Below are 12,807 nucleotides of genomic sequence, written 5' to 3'. Positions count from 1 at the left end.
GCTCTAGCGACCAGACCGTTTGACGCAGAGACACCGTTCAAACTTTAAAATGTTCGGGCAGTACCGGTGTAAGTTGCTTGAGAGGATGAAGTCACAGATCCATGTCGTTCGGCCGCCATATTGGAAAGAACACAAAACCTTAAAAAAGTTTCACAGGTCACAAATTTTGTCCAAACTTCATGAAATTCCACGTACGCGATCCTTGGACCGAGCCTCACAAAAGTTACTAGAAGGATTTTTGATTTTCGGAAGCGTTTGCGCGCCACAGCCCAAACTAAATGTGCGTCAACGCCGCCAAAACAGGAAGTAGTTCAAATCTCAATATGTCTGTAACATTTATTAACCAAAAATTTTATATGAACTCTTTACTCCAATGTGAAGATGCCCAAGATAAAAAAACATTGCAGTAACATGTCTATATTATGTTATTTTCACTTTAAAATGTCCAATTAAAACCTGTGTAAAAAATAAAAAATGTCATTAGCCTTTACCAGTAGAGGGCAGCCTTTACGTTCAAACGTGTTTTTTAGACAGAATGTAAAGATAGCGGCAGCCATCTTTAGAAGCTAAGCTAACAGGCTATTGCTCCGTGGAAAAGTTTGAATAACAATGGCGGGATGTAGTTTTAAGGTTTAAATGGCAAAATGGAATAGAGAAGAGCTGTTGAGAGAATCGAGTGTTCCTTTAAGAGCCATAATACAGCGAAGAGCTGAGGAAGAGAAAGCAGAGAAGCCCGGACAAGAGGCGGCAGCCTCAGACTCTGCTGCGAGCCCATGGAGGACTCGGTAACCTCGGCTGCCACCCAAGCTTCGTATCGTATATGGACAGATTCCTGGATACATATTTTTAGAATCGTAAACTTCATCTTATTCACTATACAGTATGCGGTTTCGGACGCAAAACTGCAAATGGATTTTATATTCTGAATGCTTGAATCAACGCGAGCTCTCTGGAGAACGTGCATTTTCACATACAGGTAGGAATTATATGATTCAGACATATTTTAATCCCTTTCTTTTATTTCAGTGATATATGGCACGACAAGTTTAATTCCCTTTTTCATCAATGTAATACATTGTAAACGTATTAGTTTCGCTCGCGTCAGTATCGCGTCCTCGCTCGCGTGATCGTTTGGCGTCGGCTCTATGACAGCTCCATGATTTAAATGATTGTGAATTGACGCGAAAAAGTGTCACTTTACCTTAAATCATGCATGTGACGCCAAGTGTATTTAAACAGTCATGACTTTCAGAAATGTATGACACATTTAAAAACACAGCTTTTGCCAGAAGACTGCGTATATGCCATTTACATGATCTTCAGGTAAGAAGATACATATATCTAAATCGTATGCTTAGCTACTGTTGAACGGGAACACGATTGATTGCATTATGCTGTCAATCACTGAGGGAAATATTTTCTTTTATCATTAATTTCACAGTCTGGGTCGACAGAGGCGCGGGCGCCGCAAAATCTTTATTTTTCAATCACTCCGCAAAGAGACTTAGATAACTCTGCTGATTTTGGACTTACATATATGATTTATACATCATTTAAAACTTTAAAGTGTCTAGTATTTTTTCTGTCCACTCCCATTAAAAACAGAATGTTGTGCTTTTCGCAAAATTAAGAAAATAAACATAATGCGGGTTTGCTCTCTCTCTTAGTGACGTCCTTTCAGAAACACGTCAGAAAAATGAGCTGTAACTTAACGAATTGTTTTCATAGAAACATAAGATAAATGTCTACATAATGCTTGGAATGTCTGCTTTTAAATGGTGTAAGTGAAATCGAAAACAAATATTGTACTTCGTTGTTAACTGTATTAAAAGAGGGAGATGTACCGTCTCTCATGTTACTGCATTATTTATAAAGAGCCACGCCCCGCTCCATTGAAGAGAAGAACAGAGATCATCCATATTCATTAGTCAACGCCACAACGAATGTTTTCTCTGTGCTTGCTCATACAGCAAAGGCTCAAATATTATGCGAGTCATCGTTCTCACAAAAGAATGCAATTTAAACGAGTAAGTTAATCGGCCATCGCTCACAGCCCAGCATCTGTCCTGCACCACTGTATGCGTATCGCGCTGACAAACATACACGTGATTTTACTGCTCTGATGAAATCTAAAAGTATAATTTCTCTTATTAGAAGCTAGCCTAATGTTTGCCAGTTATTAAGATGGCGGTTGTAGTTTAAATAAAGGGTTGTGAAATAATAAGCTTTGACAAAAAACTGCATAAAACAATTTTATGTTCCATATTATAAACGTTTGGTTATGTGTACTTAAGTGAGTAGATATGGCTCTTATTTACACCTTTAAATGTAGAATAAAGCTTACTCGGGTATCTTACAATGCACTTATGTTGTTATGCAGTTTTAAAATACAAAATACAAACATGTCTGGATGTAGATAAAGCCTACTTGGTCATATTACAATGCACAAGTTTTGTTGTATGCAGTTTGAAAATACATGTTTGTAGAAAAAGTATATTGTACAATGCACTTATTTTGTTGTTATGCAGTTTCAAAATACAACATGAGTATGTTTAAATGTATATGTCGTCATCATCACTGATATATCTCTGGCCCTCATGACAAACTAATTGAATAGCCCTGTCGTAGACGCTCAACACACAATCATATTCATAAATAGTAAAGAAATGAAACGATATTAGGCTATCAGTGCTGCTGTCGCTCTTTCCTATCGCTTATTTTAAAAATGAGCTTATGATCAATAAAATGCAGCTTATATCTGCTGCTTTTTGTGACGTGAACTCTGGCCTACATTAAAGGTGCAGTGTGTAATTTTTAGAAGGATCTCTTGACAGAAATGCAAAATAATATACAAAACTATATTATCAGGGGTGTATAAAGACCTTTCATATGGCTCTTATATGGCCGTTATGTTTTTATTACTTTAGAATGAGATGTTTTTATCTACATACACAGAGGGTCCCCTTACATGGAAGTCGGCATTTTGTGCCACCATGTTTCTACAGTCTTAATGGACAAAATCATGACATGTTTGTCCTATGGTGGCTACCGTAGCTTCTCTATGCATTTCAAAAGCGAGGGGTGAGCTGTGAACTGAGCTTTTGGTTGCAATTTGGAACCTCACCACTAGATGCCGCTAAAATTTACACACTGCACCTTTAAGTCTCATGTTTTTAAGATTATCTTAAGTACTAAAGGATTTTTGGTATATTATGTACAAAATTAGTGTGTGAAAATATGGCACTTCAAAGGGATTGTTCACTTAAAAATTAAAATTATTTAAATTACAATTCTAAAAAAAATGTAATAAGAAAACACTGAGGGCTTGACATTAACTTTTTGAGGAACTTGTCCTTCGGACAAGTAAATTTGTGTTTCACTTGTCCATGCACAAAAGTCACTTGTCCGGGTAAAGTTTTATAATATAATGTATTTTTTGTGTTTTGCTAATCAGTGGCAGAGCAAGGGATTTTTCATAGAGGAGTCGGACAACAAATTTTTTCTTACACTTGTCCTACAAAAAATCCACTTGTCCCGGACAAGCGGACAAGTCTTAATGTCGAACCCTGAACATGTGCAGCACAGCCGTTATAGTTGGTTCTAGGCTAGCTAGCTATCCCTGTATTTACATAAAATGGTCTGTGCTAAGCCCCGGATGTCCTTAAATGCTGGAAGCACCCCTGGTTACAAGCCTGTATACATTTCTGTGTGTGTGTGTGTGTGTGTGTGTGTGTGTGTGTGTGTGTGTGTGTGTGTGTGTGTGTGTGTGTGTGTGTGTGTGTCAGGAATGCTTTCACATATTGAAACCAAACTTTGTACATGAACTTGGGACTCCAATGCGAGGATGCACAAGATAAAAAACATTCTAAAATTTAACATTTCACAAATCACGTTAGTGACCGCACCAGAGCAAGCACACTTTTGCGGTTCCTCCGGAAGTGCATTTTCTAGTTTTTTTTTGTTGTTTTTTTTTTTAGAAAAATCACCTGATGGTATATTTACAGTTAATGTTTGCTTTAAAAATAAATGTTTAAAATGTCCCAAAGAAAATGTTGAATAAAATGCGCAGTTTAGTACTGTGCAAAGATATTTGTGGTATTTGTTGTCTTTTGCAGCTTCTTTAAAGCATTATATTCATACCTGATCTCCATTCGTTGTACATCTACATCAGGATGTTGACCCTTGCAGCTCTTATTTTCATTGTCACCAGTAATGTTGTCCTAGGACAGGTAAGATTGAATTATGAGTCTGTATATTATTGTACAATCATGATGATTTCATTAATACTAAGGTTATTATCATTTTTCTCATTGGATATAGGATGACAGACTGGGTATTAAAAGACAGAGATATCCATTAAATATGGCAGAGGATTCAGTTGATGACCGGTATGATGGCTGTACAGAGAAGATGGAAAAGTTGGTGGAGGAAAAATATCTAAACGATGAAATTACTGCTAACAAATCAGGCTTTGGAACTGCTTGGCTAAACAGTAAAAAAAATATCACTGAACCAAAAGACAATCTGACAGAAAAGCATTTAATTGCCATTTATGTGTATACTGGTGTTGTAAAAGGCCTGTATAAAGAATTCAATCAGGATGTTAGGAATGGTAAAGAAAAATACCTAAGCAATACATTCTCATGGTATTCACTTCATTTTTGGTTGACACAAGCGATACAGAAGATTGAAAAGGGATGCTTATCAGCTTATCGTGGTACCAATGATACATTTGAGGGTGTCCAGAACACACCAATTCGTTTTGGCTCATTTGCATCCTCCGCTCTTAATCGTAAAAGAGCAAAAAGATTTGGAAACAAATCTTGTTTTGAAATCAGAACTTGTCATGGTGCTAATGTGACAAAATACTCCCGGTACCCTGGTCAGAAAGAGGTGTTGATTCCCCCATACGAGATATTTAATATCACTAATATAAAAAAGAATGACTGGTGCGAGACTGTGTTTGTATTTAATAGCACTGGCATGATAAGTAACTTAAACTGTACATTGTTCAAGCCCATGAAATATCACAATATCATTATCTCTGACTGATCAGCATTTACATGTTATCATTTTTTTAATATATGTATTAAGCATGCTTTCAGGATTGCAGCTTAAATGACCCAAATGAGAATAATTGAATTTTTTTTTAGATCATATGCGGAATTAAATACAGCTTAACACATTTGTGGCATATTTGTTGTTTTGTTTATAATAAAATAATAAAATATTTTAAATCAATATTTTGTGTCTAATACTTAATTATAGTGATAATATGATAAATAAGGGGTACCTGAACTTAGAAAAAATGTATCATGGTTTTATTATAGTTATAGGGGTGGGTTCCCACCGCCCCAAAGTGTAGTAACCGTGTTTTTTGACAGACTAATACGTTTGTATTACCACATAGTTTTTAATACACAGCAGCACATGTGTGATTCACTAGAGTCTGATCTTAATGTTTCCAGCAGGGGTCATGACTGCACATCAACATACATCAATGATATACTGTGACTGAGGTTTTTCCTGATTCTGAGTTTATGCTGGTAAAACAATATATTTGTCTTAGCTAGCATAATAAATTAATAGATGCATTTTAAATGTGTCTAATATTTAAAGTCATAAAGTAAGATCATTATGTTTAAAAAATTGAGCGCTTGGCTTAGTTGACTACTGTATGTAATAATCGAGCTGAGAGCAACAGCACCCAACATTTATCAAATGATTTAAATGATCATTTTCAGTAATTAACTAATTTATTTAGTGATTTTCCAGACTGATAGATCTCCATCTCTTTCTTTTTTTCATTTGTTTCTGAATTTCTTTGGATCTCAATATGATGTGTAGCTTTTGTGGATCTTTTGCAAGGAACAAAATTTTACAAGCTTGCATGTTAATATAAAAATTATTTATATAATAAATTAGAAGTCCATAAAAGTGCTCTAAGCGAATTAACGCGTTTTAGACCATAAAACATTTTTTGTTACATATAGCAAACATCTCCTCACTATCTGCTTGCTGCCTGTCCGCTGATCAAACTGTAAAAAAACGCGATCTCTCTAGACAGCCCAGGCGAATGGCAATAACAACATAGTGGCCAAACCTACATACAGAAACCATAAAAAACTGTTTCAGCCAATAAACGACAAGAAGGATTTGGGGGTAGGGGTTGGGCGCGTTCATGAAAGCACGGAAGGGAGGGGGAGGAGTTAGCTACGCTCTGTCTGTTTGAAAACAATTCAAACGTCAACAAAAACTAACGTCTCGCAGATTCGCTTAGAACGCCTTTAAAGCTCATTTCACCTTTGCTATAGACCCCTTGCACGTGACGTCACGCTCTACTCGCGCGAATTATGGATGCCATGATGGACGGCGGAAGTGCTATGTTGTAGACGGACGGCAAGCCGAACAAGTACGTGTTTGTGTTCGTTAGGGTCATTAAATGGTTATTTCGTGTTGCTATGATGCACCTACCATTACAGAAAAGTGGCATAAATACATTATTTTTACATGAATGTTATTGTTTAATGCTGCAGTGACACCATAAATTTCATAGCTGCCAACTCTTACGCATTCAACGTGAGATCCACGCAATTGACCCCATTCTCACGCCACACATCAATTTTCACGATGTAAGTAGCTAAACCAGTGCTCGCAGTACTGACACTTTTATATTTTAGCGTACCTTCACTGTCTTTTGCGTGCCACCTTCTCACGTTGCTGGTGCTTTGCTGCAAAGAGTCAAAGAGCATTTCACTTTATGTGGCGCTGCGCAGGAAGTTCGGCAGCGAGGACATCAGAGTACCGCGAGAGCAAGTCGAAATGTTTCAAAAGGGTCCGCCTTTACCTTTGCTCTCGCGTTACTCTGATGTCATACGCCGATCAGTCAGCTCCGTACCAGTCGAACACACAAAGCGTCAAGGTCTGGATGAAAAGCAGAGACCTGCCCGGATTCCACGCACGCAGATACCCTCAGAAAACAGCCATTTTAATCAACCATCACTCGCCTGTGCATGTTTGCAAGCAGTACAAGCCTGCGTGATGTTTGCAGTGACAGGTTTTAATAAAAGAGAAAAAAGTCAATTGATATTTGACATCTATAAACAATAATATATACGAAATATAATTATATGGTCTTGACATACACATTATCTGTTGCTTTAGTTTAATATTAAACTACTCATTTGGTTTATTTTATTGTGACAGTCCCTCTATCACCAATCACAAATCATCACTTTACGCTTCTCTTTCTCAGTGGATAAACTGAATCAAAGCTGCTGTTATCTGCAGTTACACATTTTACAGAGACCAGTAGCCTATTCATTAGATTTTAACTGAACTTTTTTGGCACTTTTATCAGAAGGAAAGCATAATAGAAGTGTATAAAATAATAGTAAAGACTCTAATCCCAGGCATTTAAACTCAGTAAAAGCTTTTATTTCAATTTAATTTCTAAAATATGATTCGATTTGTATTGTGAACCATTTTAACGCAGTCTTTCCCAAATATTTAACACAGAAATAGCTAAAATCCACACTATTATCAATTGGCAAATGGTTAGGACTTATATAAAAAATTATTACCACAAACCCTCACCCCCCAAAAAAAATCTCACTCCAAGCTGAACTCAGAAGTTGGCAGCTCTGCAGACTTTTAAAAGCCTTAAGATCAGCACCAGTGTATAGGGATGCCCCGTTTACCACATAGTGGTACAAATCATGCGGGCTGAAGTCGGGCAGACTCGGCGTTTAATGAGGTCCGTGAAAATTGAAGGAGGAAGAAGGTAAGGGTCGGTATCCAGTCCCGCTATCTCTAACTTCTCTAAATAGCGCTTTTTGTGAGGACCTATCAAATGCCCTACCTCGACCGATAACGGCACAACAACTTCCTTAATATAAGAAGCCATGTACTTTAGTGTAATATATATTTAAACTGTTTAAAACTAATCAAAAATCCCGCTCGTCTATTACTAATCAACCTAGTGCGTCAGTGATTTTGCCGTCCAGCATGGCGTCGTCACGTGGTCTAGGTCACGTGTTTGCAAAGGGTCTATATCTGGTGATAGTATTTTAACTTTCCTAATGTCTCTTTGTTTTAGACTCAGCCAAAGTGCAGTTAAAGTTCATTTCCTGTGGCAAGATGTTCAAGTCCTGCTGTACTGCTTTGTTAAATTAAATGTAAATAAGAAGGTTTTGTTACAGTTTTTTTCAATGCAATGGTATGGCATGGCCATCTTGGAGTATGCAGCCTATGACGTCACAGAGTTTCCTGAATGAGCTTGATAGATATAATGGTATAGAGACAGATAAAAACAGACAGCAAAGGACAAATAAAGAAAGATTAACACTAAAAGCAACAGAGCATCAGAAGATATCAGATCATTAGTGCATTGGTCAAGAATGTGAAAACAACTTTCAAGGTGTGAAAACAAGTTTTCAAGTGTTAAAGTAAAAGACATGAGTCCATGTCCATAAACTACAACTAAAATGGATAACTATACTGCAATTAGGTTGTTGCTGAAAGAGTTGTTAGTGAGACAAAGATGAACAAGGCAAACTAAAAATCAAAATTAATTTGGAGAGAACAAAAGATGAGAATGATATAACAGTGACAACAACATTACTAGCTCGTGTGATTTGCATTTAAGGAACACATGTTTAAAACCTTGAAAGCTGAAACATCAATGAAGGAAAGGCATTCGCGTCTGAGTTAATTCATGATAATCAGGCTTATTAAGATTGTTAGGCAATTTAATAGTGAAAGTCAAATGTGAATAGGCCTACAGGCAATAATATATAGGTAGCTAAATTAAATAAGATAATAAATAAATGAAAAGTAGAAGGAAAATCAGTCACAATAACGTATATGTAATGACTCGTAAAAGAGGAGGAAGCAAATGCAGGCAATCAGAGATGGTATATTTACAAAATGTAAATACACAAACAGAATGAGCAGCTAAGTCCAGAGTGTTGCAACGGTGACTGAAGGACAACGGTGGCGTGGAAAGTGCTGGATGGTGAAGTCGGTGGTGAATGTGAAGATGGTCAATGGATGAAAACCAGGAACAGACCATAACATTCACACGAAGACGACAACACGAAATGCTAATCCACACACAGGAACAAAAGACGGTAATCCAACTTGTACGGCTGCAAACATGAATGAGGATCTAACAACAGACAGAGAGATGGGTGAGTATATATAGCTGAGTGGAGATGAGGATCAGCTGGAGCGAAACAATCAACACACAGGTGGCGCCAATGAACCTGATGAGCACATGGAGACTGACGTGAGTACAAACACAAAACATGACATGGAGGAAACAATGGATCTCCTACCGTGACAGTACCCCCTCCCCTAGGACGTCCTTGACAATCCCAGCCTGCTACCTGTTGATTGTAATCATCAATAAGGCTGTGATCCAATATGTCCCGAGCAGGAACCCAACTTCTCTCCTTTGGACCGTAACCTTCCCAGTCCACCAAGTACTGAAATCCGCGTCCCCTCTCGGTTTAGAGTCCAGAATACCGAATAGGTTGGTTCCCCAGCTACGAGACGAGGCGGGGGGGGGGGGGAACTGGCGGGTTAAGACAAGAACGAAATACAGGTTTAATTTTGGAAATGTGGAACGCAGGATGAATTCTCCTGTACGCAGGAAGGAGATTAAGGTGGACTGTTACCGGATTAATGATTTTGGCAACAGCAAACAGGCCAATTAGTTTGGAAGCAAGCTTATTCGAGATGGAATGCATCGGAATATTCTGGGTAGAAAGCCACACTTTTTGACCGACGTAAACGGGAGGCTTGGACCGGTGGCGATCGGCCTTAGCCTTGGTGCGCGACCTCACCTGGAGTAGAGCTTCACGAGCTCTGGTCCAGGTTCGGTGACACCTCTGGACAAAAGCGTGTGTGGAGGGGACCGAGACCTCGGATTCCATACTAGGAAAATTAGGTGGCTGGTAACCTAAACTACACTTGAACGGAGATAGGCCCGTAGATGACACTGGTAATGAATTGTGTGCATACTCCACCATAGAGAGGTGTTGGCTCCAGGACGAGGGATTCTTAGAGACAAAACATCGCAACACCCTCTCCACATCTTGGTTGGCTCGCTCAGTTTGACCGTTGGTCTGGGGATGAAACCCGGAAGAAAGACTAACAGTCGCCTCTAACAATTAAAAAAATTCTCATCAAAATTTGGACACAAATTGGGGACCCCTGTCGGAGACCACGTCTGTCGAGAGGCCATGTAAGCGGAAGACGTGGTCCACGACAGCTGCCACTGTTTCCTTGGCTGATGGTTATTTGGGCAAGGGAATGAAATGGGTCACCTTCGAGAATCGGTCCACTACGGTTAAAATCACTGTATTACCCTGGGAGGGTCGGAGGCGGTAATAAAATCTAGCGCAATGTGGGACCAGCAGTGGCGTAGCGTCTGGGCATGCAGGGTATGCACGTGCAAATGGGCCCAGGCCAATTGGGGGCCCGCCCAGCTTTTAATTTTTTTTCAATTTAATTTTTATTTCTGGCTGCAATAAATATATTTTTGTATGCATATCATGTGTAGTGATTTCTTATTTCTCCATAATGTCTAATTTCTCCGTCATTTCTTGTTTGCTTTTATTCTTTTTTTTGCACTCCTCGGCTGCCGTAGACTACTACGCTATCATTTTTTTACATGACACATCGTCGCGCCAAAAAAAAGAAAAAACAGTGTGAGAGGTTAATATAGCGACAATCTACATGAACATTAAGGATGGACAAATATAAACATAAAAGTGGGGCCTTAAAGAGAAAAGAGAAGGCGGAGAAGTTAGTCACAAGTCAAAAACTACCTAAAACATTTCGTTTTTCTTTACTTTTTTACTTTAAAGGGTAGATTTAAGTAAAGTAAAAATATTTGACTTCCTTATTAAAAGTATATGTTGTGTATATGTATAACAGTATAACAGTATATGTATAACAGACCTGCACGGCAACGGGCAAGGTTGGGGGGGCTTTGGCTTAAGGGGGCCCATACATTTTTTTTGCATATGGGCCCGGGACTGACTTGCTACGCCACTGGGGACCAGGGTCTCGAAAGGACTGTGTAGTACCGCTGGGATATGATAAACTTTAAAGGGATACTTCACCGATTTAGCATTCAGCTTTGTATCTGTAGAAACCCGGCAGTATTACTGAATGACCATGTTTCCCTCCCTCATTTCCCCCTGAGAGGAGAGATATCTGCATTTTGGTTCTGCAAAAAAGTCCTCCGATGATGTAATATGACGATTTTTGCATCATCGGAGGACTTTTTTGCAGAACCAAAATGCAGATATCTCTCCTCTCAGGGGGAAATGATGGAGGGAAACATGGTCATTCAGTAATTCTGCCGGGTTTCTACAGATACAAAAGCTGAATGCTAAATCGGTGAAGTATCCCTTTAAGTTTATTCATGAAAAGACAATATAAAACAATTAAACCTCAGGTGGTATTGGTAACCCAAAGTTGTCCCGTAGGTGAAACTGTTTCTAGCTATGAAACTCTTTGATGTCGTAATCTCTTCATCACAAAGACTTTTGTACTGTTAGCCTTTAGGCTTACATCATTGGGTATCTGCTGAAATGTATCATGTAATGTACATATTATGTTTTTCTAAGATTGCAATTGTATTTTATATTTATGTTTAGTATTATTTTAAAGGTCATGGTGCGATGGGTAAAAAGGTCTCATTTCTATAAAGTCTAAGGTAAGATGGATCAAGGTTTTAGAACTTATAGAAAATTGCCAGGATACTTCTGGCTAGTTTGACCAGTTGCTTTGATATTCCTGGCTAGTTTTTCCACCAGGTGTTTTTTAGTATCATTTAGTACAGGTCAAACTGGGTTTTTTCTCCAGGTGTCCTTTAGTATCACTTGATACAGGGCAAACTGGATTATTTGTAGTTTTTATGATGTTTTTGTTCTGGTCAGTATTTAAGGGGCATTGGAAAAGGATTCAAGGAAGCATCTGTATTCAGACTTCCCGCACTACGGTGTGTCGTTGTAATTGCCAGGTATGATTTGACTTTGTGATTTTTATTTCATTCACTACTGTTTTAAGTTTTACATTTTGGATGTGAATGTTGATATTTTGATTAATGAATTTGAAAACTAAATTATTGATTTAAGTGTAACCTGCCTGGCATAATAAATTGTTATTATTGATTCATTTTAAATTCTTCCAAATTGTATTGATTTATTTTAATTCTTTCAGAAATTATTATTTCCAGTAGATTAGAAGGAGTCTGGTATTACCGCAAAATAAGTATGTCAGGATATGATCACACTGGTGTTTTGATGTTGAATGGAGCATGGGGCACGTTCACCAGGACTCTCAGATTTATGTCTATCACCTGACTTAGCAAGTTGCATGATCGTGACTAAAGTAACTATTTTATGATCGGAGCAAGCATGGGGCGGCCAGACATAAAATATTAGTTTACCCGGCAACCTCTGACGAAGGTCAGACTGGCAATTTTGTGTCCGTGAGATATACGCAACGGCCGACGTATACTCTGTGCGATATCGGGTCCCTAATGAACGAATAACTAAGATTATGGGAATTTATAAATAATCAATCGTTTAATTTAATATTAATAATGTACTACCTTTAATGATATAATATGGAGTCAGATTGGGAAACCCACAGAGTCAAATAAGATTAAAAGACTAAATTTTGAATGAATGGTTTAATTCTTAAAGGAGGAGATTCAGAACACGAGATCCTAATTCCACGCTATTGGATTCCGGTGTTGGGCCAGTGGGTGGGTCCTTACAACTGGCA

General features: G+C 38.2%; 1 protein-coding gene across 1 annotated transcript; it reads left to right on the top strand.

Moving 5' to 3' along the window:
• The first annotated feature begins 4,042 nt into the window (after nt 1-4,042).
• Nucleotides 4,043-5,185, top strand: LOC141350911 (ecto-ADP-ribosyltransferase 5-like). Its single transcript, XM_073856755.1, has 2 exons — nt 4,043-4,229; nt 4,321-5,185. Exons 1-2 carry the CDS (start codon nt 4,173-4,175, stop codon nt 5,050-5,052), a joined length of 789 nt encoding a protein of 262 aa, XP_073712856.1. The 5' UTR covers nt 4,043-4,172; the 3' UTR covers nt 5,053-5,185.
• The last annotated feature ends 7,622 nt before the right edge of the window (nt 5,186-12,807 follow it).

This window comes from Misgurnus anguillicaudatus, chromosome 19 (assembly GCF_027580225.2).
Source record: "Misgurnus anguillicaudatus chromosome 19, ASM2758022v2, whole genome shotgun sequence".
Taxonomy (NCBI): domain Eukaryota; kingdom Metazoa; phylum Chordata; class Actinopteri; order Cypriniformes; family Cobitidae; genus Misgurnus; species Misgurnus anguillicaudatus.
This window is presented reverse-complemented; position numbering and strand designations above follow the sequence as displayed.

Coding starts and splice junctions, on each gene's coding strand:
- LOC141350911 (XM_073856755.1), top strand. CDS start 4,173: ATGTTGACCCTTGCAGCTCTTATTTTCATTGTCACCAGTAATGTTGTC. Junction 4,230..4,320: donor GTAATGTTGTCCTAGGACAG/GTAAGATTGAAT, acceptor CATTGGATATAG/GATGACAGACTGGGTATTAA.